This window comes from Haliotis rubra, unplaced genomic scaffold (assembly GCF_003918875.1).
Source record: "Haliotis rubra isolate DU_JTF1 unplaced genomic scaffold, ASM391887v1 Scf700, whole genome shotgun sequence".
NCBI lineage: Eukaryota > Metazoa > Mollusca > Gastropoda > Lepetellida > Haliotidae > Haliotis > Haliotis rubra.
Window position 1 is genome coordinate 218,839 of NW_025767414.1, and position 14,947 is coordinate 233,785.

General features: G+C 38.9%; 1 protein-coding gene across 2 annotated transcripts; it reads right to left on the reverse strand.

Annotated features, from left to right (window-relative positions):
• Window positions 1-732: 732 nt before the first annotated feature.
• Window positions 733-14,099, reverse strand: LOC124258871 (Golgi SNAP receptor complex member 1-like). Of its 2 annotated transcripts, XM_046692963.1 has the most exons (9): window positions 13,994-14,099; window positions 9,810-9,912; window positions 9,552-9,575; window positions 7,190-7,274; window positions 6,329-6,528; window positions 5,029-5,100; window positions 4,594-4,623; window positions 3,754-3,836; window positions 733-2,869 (listed from the first exon to the last, which is right to left on the reverse strand). In XM_046692963.1, exons 1-9 carry the CDS (start codon window positions 14,037-14,039, stop codon window positions 2,745-2,747), a joined length of 768 nt encoding a protein of 255 aa, XP_046548919.1. In that variant the 5' UTR covers window positions 14,040-14,099; the 3' UTR covers window positions 733-2,744. The 2 variants fall into 2 exon arrangements, with proteins under 2 accessions (XP_046548919.1, XP_046548920.1); XM_046692964.1 differs by lacking the exon at window positions 9,552-9,575.
• Between the last annotated feature and the right edge of the window lie 848 nt (window positions 14,100-14,947).

The window sequence follows — 14,947 nt, forward strand, 5'->3', positions numbered from 1 at the left end:
TTCAGCTGGTGTCACAGCTTCTCATGCTCTACTTGACAAGCACCTGCAGTAACTGTGTCTCTGTGCTGCTCCCCTATAAACTACCTCCATATCCACTTACTGAGTTAGTGAATTTAGTTTTATGCCGCACTCAGCTATTCCAGTTATATGGTGGCAGTCTGCAAATAATTGTCTGGACCAGACAATCCAGTGATCAACAGCATGAGCATCGATCTACACAACTGGGATACGATGACATGTGTCAACCAAGTCAGCGAACCTGACCACCGGATCCCGTTAATCACCTCTTATGACAAGCATGGGTTACTGAAGATCGATTCTAACCCGGATCTTCAGGTATACTGACTTATTGCTACTCAGAGCATGGGGCTGTTCCTAATCAGGAACATACTGAACTCAGTCCTGCCATAACAATATTAACCGTGATCCCACAAAAACTGCAACACTCTTTCCTTCAAATATGTGAACTTTAGCTTTAATCATGAAACTTTGTTCATACTTACTGGGTTGGATTCATCACGATGAATTTTTGGTCATAATCACCAGTGACTGATAAGAAATAATTACCAGTGTTTTATTATAAATATGTAGTTGAATGATATAATATATACTAATAAGTACTTGTTAGTGAAGACAAGTCCTCAAATATCTGAACTAATCATTGATCATAAAACTTATACATACTTATTGGGTTGGAATCATCGAAAAGGTATGAATTTTTTGTTTGGGACAGTATCGCCAGTGACAAATATTAAAGTCATTACCAATGCTTTATTATAATTATGTTTTTGTATGATCTAGTATATATACTCGTAAGTGAAGACAAGTCCCACAGGAAGTGAATCATGTTGCATTTGTCGTTAGATCACAACGCACAATGCACATGCAACGCGTAACGGATTTGGATCACGATGAAATGGGACAGCCCACAGCTATGTGTGGTGACAAATCAAACTCATGTCCAGCGAGCAGGACAGCGATACAGTTATCACAGGCTCTCCACAATATCCACAACAAATGTCTGTGATTCCAATCACCAGGAAACTGTCCTGATCAGCTCCCATGGAAGAATGTCTTCGGTTGTCCCTAGTATCACACAGTATAGCCTATACACAGAGGGTTGGAGACACCGGACAGTTCACCGTGGCGGATATACCACCATATAATTATCACATAGTCCAACATAGTCACCAGCCTCCACTGACAGTCACAGTCACAACATAGCTCAGATACAGGACATCAGTTATCTCCCCTGTCTTACACATCAGTTATCTCCCTTGTCGTACACATCAGTTACCTCCCTTGCCTTACACATCACTTATCTCCCTCGTCTTTCCTCCTCCTTTCCATAATGATGTCCAAATCATTAACATGATTAATCATATCCTTGTTTTCTGATAGCTCTATATCTACATGTTTCATGTTATTAGTACACATTTGGCTAGAAATCAATCAATCTGCAAGACAATGGACTCAGAGGATACCTTAAGGTGCACTGGACAGAAAAAGAACACTTCCTTATTACGTATCACTACTTTGCTATCCTGGGGCCCGTTTCACAAAGCCGAATGTAGAGCTACGAATGTCGTAAGTCTATGTTAAAGTATGGGAGTTACGTCACCTTAGCACTACGATAGCTTTGTGAAACGGGCCAGGGAAATATGGAAAATGTAATCTTTTTCTCACAATGATTCCATGATTCTACAATTCAAATGGAACCTCACTATCTCAATCGTAAAAATTCTATTTCATTTGGTACATTTATTTATTCAACAATCTGGTTATTTTCATCTCCATCAATAAATTGTCAATGACTTTACAGTTACTTTTAATGCAAAGGGTCCTGGCCCATCCAAGGGATGTAACTCTGCAGTGAGTGCCCTAGATGAAAAGGTCAATTATTTACTGACAGTGAGTGAGTTTTTTTAACTATTTGCTTGTCAGTAGAACAAAACAAGACAGCTTTCCTTTGTCCCCATTTTGGGTTTCAGTGGATTTTAATTAATTCTTTTGTAAATACCACCTACGTATGCTCACAGGTTGATATGAAGAAATGATATAGCCTGACTCACTGAAACATGAACCAACTACAGACAGGCCATCTGCATGTCCCACAGTATGTAACTTAATGCTTGAAAGAATATACAAGTGCAATAACCTTGACATAAACCCAATTAACCTCATCACCTCTTTCAGTGATGAGCTACAAGTTGTACAAGGATTTCACCTCATACTCACTATCTTTTCAATACAAACCTTCTATATTTAAAAAACGTTTATCGATGCTGATTTACATCAATTGGATCTCAAAATGCTTCAGTTTCATAGCTGTATGTCACAATTGGACGTGACAGCAATTATCTCGAAATCAGATCAACAGATACAAAACCAAGCTGAACGATACACTATATCCAGCTTCCGTATCCAGCAACAAGACACGAAAAGCTACATGTGTCCAGAATTACATCATGCACTGTACTTGATCACGGGTGATGAACTGGACAAAACAAAATCAGACGCGACGCACATTTTCTCCAGTTGTGAACCATGGTTAGACCACTCAGTGATACAGGCTGGTTGACATAATCTTGACCGACACAACACTGACTGACAACTCCTGTCCTCAGTCAGGGTCAACGACGAGTCAAAGACGTATTGAACTCCATCGCGTGTGTCAGCCATTGTCCCTGCAACCTTGTCGTAAGTCGAACAGTATCTGCGTGTGCTGTGAAGTGAGCAGGACGCTAGTGGAAGGCGTAGAGTAGTAGCAGAAAGATGCAGACAGCAATGACGCCACCGAGGATGATGGAATCACGTCGTTTCCGCAGATTAATCCGCTGCATGAGGCTGTTGAGCAATGGGAAGCGATCTAGTGAAGGTCAAGGACAAACAAAGAGAAACTGTTCACACTCTAAGTCTTTAAAATGTATACAGAATCTGACATGTCATCCAAATTAAGGAGACCCTGGAATCCAGGAGGTTTGTCTGATAATATTTAAAGCCCTCTAAAACTTTCAACATTATGGTGATGGTTAACATCTCTCGACCTTTATATCTATTCTTCAGACATCATTTGAAACTGGTCATTTGCAAAGGATTGTACTAATAAATTCACTCCATTCAAATTCTCTTACCCACTGCGATATAGCTGGAATATTGCTGAGAGCAGCATAAAACTAAACTCACTCACTCAACTCTCTTACCCAAGTGCATTATATCATTATTAAAAGCATTTAAAATTTTCATGAACTCCCTCAGTAAAGGTATGTATGACAAGGATCATGAAGAAGCCGATTTGGGGATCTGAACCCATGTTTAGCAGACCCTTGCCAAAGAAGGAACTCTGTATGGTAATGAAAACACGGTGCCATTTAGAATATGGTCACATGTAACACTTTATATTTGGGATTACACTTTATATTCTAGTACTTTTGTTGGGTTGAATCCCATCCAGGATTACCATGACTACCAGTTATCCTACTTCCATTTCTGTGTAGAGTCTGCAATGGCTGAAACGGTTATATGGGTTGGACTGTGGGGATTAGGTGCCTGACTCTGAAAGTGTGGGTTCACATCCCGGATGGGACTCAACCCAACAAAAGCACTAGAATTTGTTCTTTGCTGAGAAAGTGTAATCCCAAATATAACACGTGTTACATCTGATCCACCTGTGCTCCATGTGAAGACTGCTTTATACCAACAAAGTGTTGCACGAAACCTAATACAGGCTGACCCAAGGGTTGCAAAGGATACTCGCTAATGAGTTCATTTTCTGTGTAATTGTGCCCAAGATCTTCTTCTGCGATGAAAGATTTTCCTTTGTTGCGATGGCAATGCTGGAATGAGGAAAAAATGATAGAATAAGAAACAATCAGATCTTCTCAACCCTACATCTGTGTTGGGTTGATTTCCCTGATCTGCATCACAATAACTCAAACACTGTAATATGGATCAAACAGTTACCTCCCCTGGATCTACAGCAAACAGCAGTTACCTCCCCTTAGCCCACAACACCTCTTCCTTCCCATCCACCCCTTCACCTCTTACTATCAGCTATGTCAGAGATGCCAACCCAAAAGTGTTGCAAATAGTAGTTTCAAGGATCAAAATTGGTAGTTTGGCCATAAAATTAGTAGTCAACTAAATACTCAAAACCATGATGGATTCTGAGAAAGATAATATGACACTAATCAAGAATGAAGCTTTAATTTCACATACCTCCAACAGCAGATTTCACATACCTCCAAAAGCAGATTTCCAAATTATAAGCATTATATTTTCTTGTCGTATGTTTTTGACAAAAACGTATTTAATCGACAAACATATATGCAGAATTTCTAGTGCAATCATATTGGCGTAGTTTGAGGCCAAAATTCATAGTGACTACGATAGAATCGTAGAGGTTGGCATCTCTGGCATATGTTACTGGGAATGTGTTCAAAACCAGAATATCTACAATGTTGATTGATATAACCAATATATGTTGTTGGGGGGTCTATTCAAACCTTAAATACACACAATATTGATTGTTTGAAGCCAAAAGTTTAAAAACAAACTCACACATTAATGGACACTGATATATTTCAAACTCACCTAATCTGGTCGTCTACTAATCTCTCTGAGCTGTGAAAATGAACAAGATACTTATTACTTATGCAAGCAGTTGCTATCAGCATCAATAATAGCTTCAAAGGACTGTTTCTTATGAGGTTCTTCATAAAAACGAGATGAAATTTTTACAGGATGCAATCTTTGTAAGGACAGTATGGCTAGTTTGGTGAACTTCACAATCAGCTACTCCAACTATACCACACCAGCTAGTAATTGGCTGTGTTAAGTTATCTTGAATTCTAACGGATCAGGAGCTGCTTTCAAAGAGTGATCTTGGCAGTACGACTATCTAAAGTCTATGCTAGATTATGGGAGTTGCAGTCACCAAAGTGCTTAGATCCCTTTCTGCATGTAGGCAATGGATCCTGTTTTAGAAGGGAAAGGAACCATTTCAGTGTAACAATTATCTGTACTTACTTTCTTATGTGATCATTTTCCTTTAAATATAGATCTGTTCTTCTATTCAAACCAGAGGAATTTTTATATGCACTGAAAAAGGAAGAATAAAATATTAGTAAAGTGGAGTTGCAAATCCAAGAATCTGCGAAACCTAAAATATATATATTTTTTTTGGTATCACTGACTTGGGTACGATCTATCTGAACACGAGGTGAAATTCTTTTTACAATCCTCAAACATTCATATTCTTTGCCCTACATTATTCACCCCCCTTATTCACACATTTTGAACCATTCATAGCAGGTCTTAAACTACATGTTACAATAGCATTCCATACAATACTTGACAATGCTTCAAATTAACCTGGCCTTCCTTAACCAACGACACCAACCCCATTCTCAAAATTGACTGATCACTCACAGACAACCTTCACCTTCCTTAAACCAATACACCATCTCTGGAAACGCTACATCAATCCCATAATGCCAATAGACTCACAGACCCATCCCAACCTTGACCAATAACACCAACCCTATTCTTACTGTTGACACTGCTCACTCACAGACAACCTTCATCTTCCTTCAGCCAATACACCATCTCTGGAAACGCTACATCAATCCCATAATGCCAATAGACTCACAGACCCATCCCAACCTTGACCAATAACACCAACCCTATTCTTACTGTTGACACTGCTCACTCACAGACAACCTTCATCTTCCTTCAGCCAATACACCATCTCTGGAAACGCTACATCAATCCCATAATGCCAATAGACTCACAGTCCCATCCCAACCTTGACCAATAACACCAACCCTATTCTTACTGTTGACACTGCTCACTCACAGACAACCTTCATCTTCCTTAAGCCAATACACCATCTCTGGAAATGCCAATAGCTACATCAATCCCATAATGCCAATAGACTCACAGTCCCATCCCAACCTTGACCAATAACACCAACCCTATTCTTACTGTTGACACTGCTCACTCACAGACAACCTTCATCTTCCTTCAGCCAATACACCATCTCTGGAAACGCTCACTACATCAATCCCATAATGCCAATAGACTCACAGTCCCATCCCAACCTTGACCAATAACACCAACCCTATTCTTACTGTTGACACTGCTCACTCATAGACAACCTTCACCTTCCTTAAACCAATACACCATCTCTGGAAACGCTACATCAATCCCATAATGCCAATAGACTCACAGTCCCATCCCAACCTTGACCAATAACACCAACCCTATTCTTACTGTTGACACTGCTCACTCACAGACACCCCACACCACCCCAAGAGTGTGTCCTCACTTGATGTCTCTGTGTACGGAGCCCAGCAGATCCTCCCTCTCCCGCAGTGATGTGATGTTGGCCTCCGTCTTCTGGAACTCGTGTGTGTAGTCCTGGAGGATGTCGCGATGTCGCTGCAGTGTGTGCAGGAGGGCGGCGCTGGGCGAACTCATGCTGATGTTCTGTGTGTACTCCACCATCCGTTCATTCACCCCCGACAACTGCAGCAGAAACGACCGGGTCTTGGATTCAGAAGTTGGAAACCAGGAAGACATGAGTCAGTGAGTATGGTTTTACGCCGCTTTTAGCAATATTCCAGCAATATCACGGCAGAGGACACCAGAAATGGGCATCACACATTTGAGAATCAAACCTGGGTCTTCGGCGAGATGAGTGAACGCTTTAACCACTAGGCTACCTCACGCCCCAGGAAGACATGAAACCACACACAAAAGAACTTTATTGTTACTGTGAGAAGTACCTTGAAAGATTTTTAAGTTTTAAAATGTATCCATGAACAGTTACGATGCCTTTTTGAGGACTGACCAAGTGAGTAGGAATGGTTTTATGCCAACCTTAGCAATATTCCAGGAATATTACAGTGACATATACGAGAAATGGCTTCACAGAGTAGGGATTCGAACTCAGTTTTTTGCAAGAAGAGTGAACACTTTAACCTCTTGGTTACTACACAAGCTTGCATGTCTTGAGGAAGAGCTTATAACAAGGGGCACATTACAGGATCTGCAAAGAGTAACACAATTTGAAAAACAAATAGCGAAGTCTCAATGTCAGTTTTGCCAATCATTTTAGTGTACTGGTGAGATTTTGGCTTCAGGCCAAAGGCTAAAGTCACAGATGACCAGTTATATTATAACTTACCTTTGCCAATAGTTGCTTAATCTCCATAGCCATTGTGTCGAACATGTGCTCACTGCTTGTCTTGTTTAACAGGGGTGCCGTGTCACTGAAACCATAGCAACTGACACGTGGATATCACACACATCGCTTAGCAACCAACATGCAGGTGTCACATGTATCATAGCAACTGATGGACTGATATCAGACAAACATGCAGGTGTCACATGTATCATAGCAACTGATGGACTGATATCAGACAAACATACAGGTGTCACATGTATCATAGCAACTGATGGACTGATATCAGACAAACATGCAGGTGTCACATGTATCATAGCAACTGATGGACTGATATCAGACAAACATACAGGTGTCACATGTATCATAGCAACTGATGGACTGATATCAGACAAACATGCAGGTGTCACATGTATCATAGCAACTGATGGACTAATAACAGACAAACATACAGGTGTCACATGTATCATAGCAACTGATGGACTGATATCAGACAAACATGCAGGTGTCACATGTATCATAGCAACTGATGGACTGATATCAGACAAACATGCAGGTGTCACATGTACCATAGCAACTGATGGACTGATATCAGACAAACATACAGGTGTCACATGTATCATAGCAACTGATGGACTGATATCAGACAAACATGTAGGTGTCACATGTATCATAGCAACTGATGGACTGATATCAGACAAACATGCAGGTGTCACATGTATCATAGCAACTGATGGACTGATATCAGACAAACATGCAGGTGTTACATGTATCATAGCAACTGATGGACTGATATCAGACAACATGTAGGTGTCACATGTATTATAGCAACTGATGGACTGATATCAGACAACATGTAGGTGTCACATGTATTATAGCAACTGATGGACTGATATCAGACAACATGTAGGTGTCACATGTATTATAGCAACTGATGGATAGACATCACATGCACAGCTTAGCAACCAGTTTGATTTATCGGTATCCAAGTACCATAGCAACTTGCAGGAATATCATTTATCAAACAATTTCAACACGCATGTTTACATAACTGATGACAAAATGTATCCATGGCAACATGCATGAGCAGCCTTGAAGTTACATTGTTACCATGGCAACATGCACACGTACATCACATTAAACAACAAATAGGTAATGGATTACACAGGTCACTTGTCACATCCATGAATGGTTTCTACTGAGAACTTCAAGAGAGCTGGTAATGAGTTTGTATGATTCCAACATACATGGTGGCAAGAATGTTAATAATACCAAACATTTCAAACTCTCCATCTGTCATGTATATGTATTTGATTGGTTTGGTTTGTCTGTTACTTAACACAAAACTCAGCAATATTCCAGCTATATGGCAGCAATCTGTAAATAATCATGTCTGGACCAGACAATCCAGTGATCGACATCATGAGCATCAATCTACGCATTTGGGATAAGATGACATGTGTCAACGAAGTCTGACCACCCAATCCTGTTAGTCACCTATAACAACAAGCAGAAAACCAATTCTAACCCGGATATTCATGGATCGCCCTTAATTTAATCACTAAAAGAAATAGCAAGTACACAGCAAAGTGGCTGTGTATATTCACAGGTGAACCCTTGAAGTACTGACAATGGAAAAATTTGAAGTACCAAAGACGGAAATATGGAAACTCCCACACCATGAAGCAAAGCATGATTCATCCTAACACAGATGAAAGCATCCTGAGACAAGGGAGGTAACTCTTTACTAAAGTCTAGGTTCAACTCTTGCCGACCTAGTTGGAATTGCAGTTATATTTTGGCTGGCCAAATAGGTCTGTGCATCAATCAAAACATGGCAGATGAACAACGGAGAAGGTACTATGGGTAAACAACTTCTTTATTATTAATGTATCGACGTTTTGGTGTTGATGCTAACACCATTCTCAAGCAAGTCTACTGTCAAATTGGTGTCAACAGCTATTTTCCAAATCTATTTTTCATCAAGTTTTTGAAGATACTGATGCATTCCAAAAAGTAAGACCTATTCTTTCACAATATAGATCTTGATCATCAATGTCACTCTTGACTGGGTGCCAACATTGAACATTTGAAGTAAATGTCAATTTGTAAATGCAAATGATAGTAGAGACAGATTCTGACTGTTCAACAGGACGGACACAGAAGGGACATAACTCATAATGGCCATTTGTGGCGCTATAATCGGACCATAAACTCGAGTCTTGTAAGCAAAGAATTGAAACTGGACTCTTATACAGAGTTACCTCCCTTGCTCCGGAGGATGCCATGAAACATGTCACAATGACATTACTAACAACACAGAAATATCCAGATCCATCCCCCTGATAGAGCATAGCAACATTACCTCTTTTCATCACTCGCTGGTGGGCTGGTTAAACAAATCATCAATGTATTAACAGATCTTGAAACAAATGTTATATCAAAATGTCACATCATCAAGTTTAAAATATAAACATTACAGAAGTAAATAGTTTCCCTTTTCAGTCTCAGATTTTACATGTTTCATGAAAGCCCACCGACTCTTATCAAAGATATCATCCTGGTCATGAATGGAACTGATTTAAATGTCACTAAAATCAATTACAGGTGGAAAATCGGCTACCTTTCATAGTCTCTCTGAGAGGAATAACTGGTTCCAAGCTTGCTAAAGGACACCAGTTTAAGGTCAATTTCATTTTCAAGTTGCCGGGCCTGTTTTCGTAAATCTGAAAATCAAAAAATAATTCTTTATACAGGGTAAAATGTCTCATGCACCCATATAGTCACCCTATGTATGCTAACATTCAAATATCACACAATCTGTGCCAGAATCCCTTGAGACTAACTGCCTGAACCTTTTCATTGCATCATTTATAAGAGAATATATTGTTGTTTTCAGGGTTTTACGCTACGCACAAATGTAGAGACAGGATGTAGAAAACCCAAAATACTGCATCTGGAGAGACAATAATCGAGAAATATACCAAGCGACCAAGCAATCGATCACATTTTGTGCCTACACCTCATCAAGGGTAGTTATCTGGGTCTGTCGTTTCACCAATCAGTCATGACTAATCGATTCGCCACTGATTCATTCCAAGCACTGAACTAATTATCTGAATGTACACTACAATACACCATTACAATACTTAAGGGTAGTTATTTACAGTACCCTCCTCATATTACCAGCAAAGATTCATACATTTTATTGACCACACATCCCCACCCAGGGGTGGAAATAACCCATTGCCCGACATCCGAGTCCAGTGTTTTTACCAGTCTGGCAAGCAGATTCGTATATCACGCTGTACTAATGTCAAGTTGACTTTCCAATGTTAATTATGTTGTTTATCTAAAAAATCAACAAGAAAATCGGCCGGTATAGAGGAAAAATTATCAGGGCAAGTGATTTTACATGTGCCACTGTACCAGGGTACACCCAAAATTTTAAAGTTATTTCCACCCTTGCCACCCCTCCCCCCTAAGTGTAACATTTACTAAATAAAATGCCTAATTTCAAGTTCAGGCTAGAAGATAAACAATGCATGAAGATCAAGATGGGGGACACCAGAAATGGTCTTCACACATGGTACCCATGTGGGGAATCAAACCCGAGTGTTTGGCGTGATGTGTGAGTAGATTTCTTAATGGTGTTTGGACCGGTGATGTTTGGATGTGTGCAACATCAATTAAGCTACTTGATAAACTGCATTCCTGTGCATGAGATAATAAAAATTATTAATAACAAAAATATTACATGTCTTTTAAGTTCCCATTTTTAATCCTTTTAGTACCATAATATAAGATGAAACTGAAATATAAAATGAATATATATTAAAAGTGCTTTCCCAGGCTCCATATAGTTATTCAACATCAGGAGTACATACTCAATATTTTTTTAAATATAGGAGTACTGGAAAACCTTAAGAGTACATTTACTGAAGTACTGAATGGAATTAATGGAGTGTGACTATACGACAAGACGAACAAGTGATACTCATAAGCTGTTCATTCATTATTCGTACAACAATTTGATTACTTGACTGTTTACAAGTCGTCGAGGCACAGTCTTGTTTCTGAAAGAAACTTCTAATTTGTTTTTGTGCTGCCATGTTTACATTAGGGGTGGATATTGCAGAGACTGACTGACTGACTGAGTTTGGTTTTACGCCGCTTTTAGCAATATTCCAGCAATATCACGGCAGGGGACACCAGAAATGGGCTTCACACATTGTGCCCATGTGGGGATTCGAACCCGGGTCTTCGGCGTGACGAGCCAACGCTTTAACCATTAGGCTACCCCACCGGCCCGGGTATTGCAGAGAATATTCATATTGCGATATATTGCGATGCGAAAGCATGTATTGCGATATGTATTGTAATATATTGCATGAAGTATTTTTAAACTAAAAACTACATATAATCGAGTTACTGCTTGATTTATAGGGCAAAAACACAACAAAATCACTATGCTTGATTAAGCGTTAATAACAAATTTTAATCATGATAGAATAAAATGTGAATAATATTTGGCACAAATAAAACAAGGAAATATCCGAAGATTTCCGAGTGTTACGACGTTTTCCGAATACAAGTCAAAATACCGGTTTTCGATCAGCTTATCGCACAATACGTATCGTTTTCATGTCTGAACCGGTAAATACCGGTAAACCGGTTATATTGCGCAGCCCTAGTTTACATACACATGCGTAATTTTGACCAATCAAATTTAACCAAGATGATTTGCTGCGGTACTCAGTTTCCTTAGCAACCGGGATTCCCAGAACATGACAAGGGAAACCCCCATGTGTTGCTATCACTTAAATTCAAAGATGGGACACTGCTTGAAATCATATTGATATGTTTTAAATAAATACATCTGTAAATGATTTTAAGACCGTACACCATTGCTGTGGTGCATGTCTGCTACGTTTCTAAATTATTTCCTACCGTATCGTGCCTATTTTTATCCGCACATACGCCGATACAGCCCTTATCTGTAGCCCTGTAAAAGTGCTTTCATAAAGAGGTAATATTGCCATAAAATGTGCCATTTCAGGTCATATTTAGCAAACAATTATTGAAAACTCTCAACATCACCAATCTTATTATTGAATAATAATTCAGTGATAATGCATATAGAGATGATTGATCACTGAAAGGAGCTTATACACACTTGACCCCAGCAACAGTCTGGCATCACAGGGCATTATGTTTTGCAACAAAGTTTTACAAAGTACATCCTAAGGTATTGTGACGTGACTGTGAAGATTGCCATTCTGAACATCTAAAGGTTGGCCAATCTGAGACATAAACTCATCTGCAAAACATTACCATCAGTTTAACAGTGTCAAATCATATACTGGGTTTTACCTCGACTCACAACAAACAGGGGGTTCCCAGGGACCCCTAATTATTAGTGTTAAGGTAAAAAAAAGAAATCCTACCTACCTATCCTAAATTTAAAGAAGTGTAATCGGAACGACAACATTTTTATTTGGCCTGAGGGTCCTTGCGGGCAATACGAGGGTCCTGTGAAGTTACAGTGCAGAGAACTGTATGTTTTGATAATTTCTTTAAGAGTCTGGAATAAATCATCGATCATGTGGACTGATGGATGAAATGATGCATGTAACTACTCTGATAGATACAACCAAACACTTAGCAAGACATAGATGTGTTGTGAGTACAGTGAATAATATTGTGCATCCCTCCGGACGCACTGAAATTGTTTTATGCATCCATTCCTTACATTTGTGTGTACTGGATGCACATTTGCGCAACATGTAAAACCCTGCATAGATTATTCATCCAGTGATGACACTGAATATCCATCAATAAACAGTGTCCGTTTAACTTCAACTTAAGGGGGATTCCCTACACATGTTAACATGGTAAAGGTCTGTTTTCCACCCCCAGACTCTGATACTTAAACCAACTGGGATAATACCATGTCCATCACCTGTACACTGTGACGGACTGCCAGCTTCAGTTAGGAATAATTATGAAGTCACCAGCTATAACGAGGAATATTCAGATATTATCTACATCCTCACATTATGGGTTTTCAGATGCTTAAGAACATCCATTGTCTGCTTGATTATTGAATAAACAATTGCAAAACATATCACTAAGTTACTAAAGAGTGAGAGTAATCACTGCTGCCTGAAAATATACGACTGAAAACATTAAATCTGACACACACACAGTGATACTATTCGCTGATCAGTGACAGCCTGAAAGGCCTACGAAACTTCAAAAGATCTTAAAATACTGCTTCCACTGAAATAGATACAATAAGAACAGATTACAAGCATTGATGTCTTCTACAAAAATAAAGTAACTACATTTACCCTACTGTTCTAAGGTTGTGAAAGAGTACAGTCTGGCCATAATGTCAGTATCGATATTAAGGTCTTTGACTAAGGTCCTAAATAAAAAAGTGTACACATCTACATGTTCAAACCGTGAGTGAGAACCCCCTTGTTCCCATAAATTACCGACTTATATCTATATCTGGCCCTTTAATCTAGCTTATGTCTATACAAAAATATCAGATTCGATGCTGTATATCGTAATGTTGGCCGAACCTCACACAGATACCAAAGCAACCGAAATTGTCAAAATCGATCGGATTTGACATCTAAGCAAGAGAATATTTTTGGATTGATCTCAATTAGTGTGGGACTGTTACATATGGCAGTCGTTTCTCTGTTTAAAACATTTCAATCACATCAATCTGCACCATCGCCGATTAGCATGAAACCTATAAGTATGTCACTTTGACAAGTTCGCGTCTGTGTTTACCTTCCCACAAGTTCCCCATGTCGGCCATGTTACTCATAAGAGTCATGTTGGCAAGTTCTCGCGAGATCGAGAATATTTTTGCGTACAATATTTTTGCTTCTAAAATGGGTAATATATAATTCCATTTAGGTCAATATTGAAATTCAGGGTTAATAATTGTGAAAACATTCTAATATAGACAAAGTGATAGCCTGTCATATATTTTATATTCCTAACAACTAATATTATATGGAACATAAGACGTCAAGTGAAATGCATATTGAGAGTGAGGATTTTGAAACCATTCCCCTTACACTGATGAAACATTCTGAAATTTGAACCGATAGTAACCAAAATATATCTTAAATAATTAAATAATAACCAGAGAATTTCATGATGTTAAAATCTTTAAAGCGGGAAAATCATATGAAGTACACTTTGATTGCCTGTGCAAAATCTTAAATAGCTTGATAATTAAAACTACGTCATTATGTTTGACTCTTACCTAAAAACTAAAATATACACGTGTCTAACATTTTGTTAAATTATGCAACAGCAAGTACAAGCTAATAAACACAGCCGGTTTACCAATCAAATCACAATTATCTCAAGTACTTCCATGTCATCAGCGGTGCGAGCATGATGGTGGCATCAGTAAATATACACTTGACACACGCTGGTTGACCAGACGGACATATATACACACCTTGATATGACATCGTCAGCAGCTCGTTAATGTGTAATCAGTCATTATTTATAGATCACGGTTATGTATTCGAGATCCGTATCAACAAGTAGTATTTTTCAAAAATATATTAGCATAATTATCGAGATGGAAATAATTACGGCGATATCGACTTCGAGAATCTTTATTCAACATGGCAGGGAAATCTAAACGGGATGGGTTAAAATTATAAACATCTTTTTTTTTCCTTGTGTGTGTATGTGTGGTTGGGGGGATGGGGGTTGTTAAAC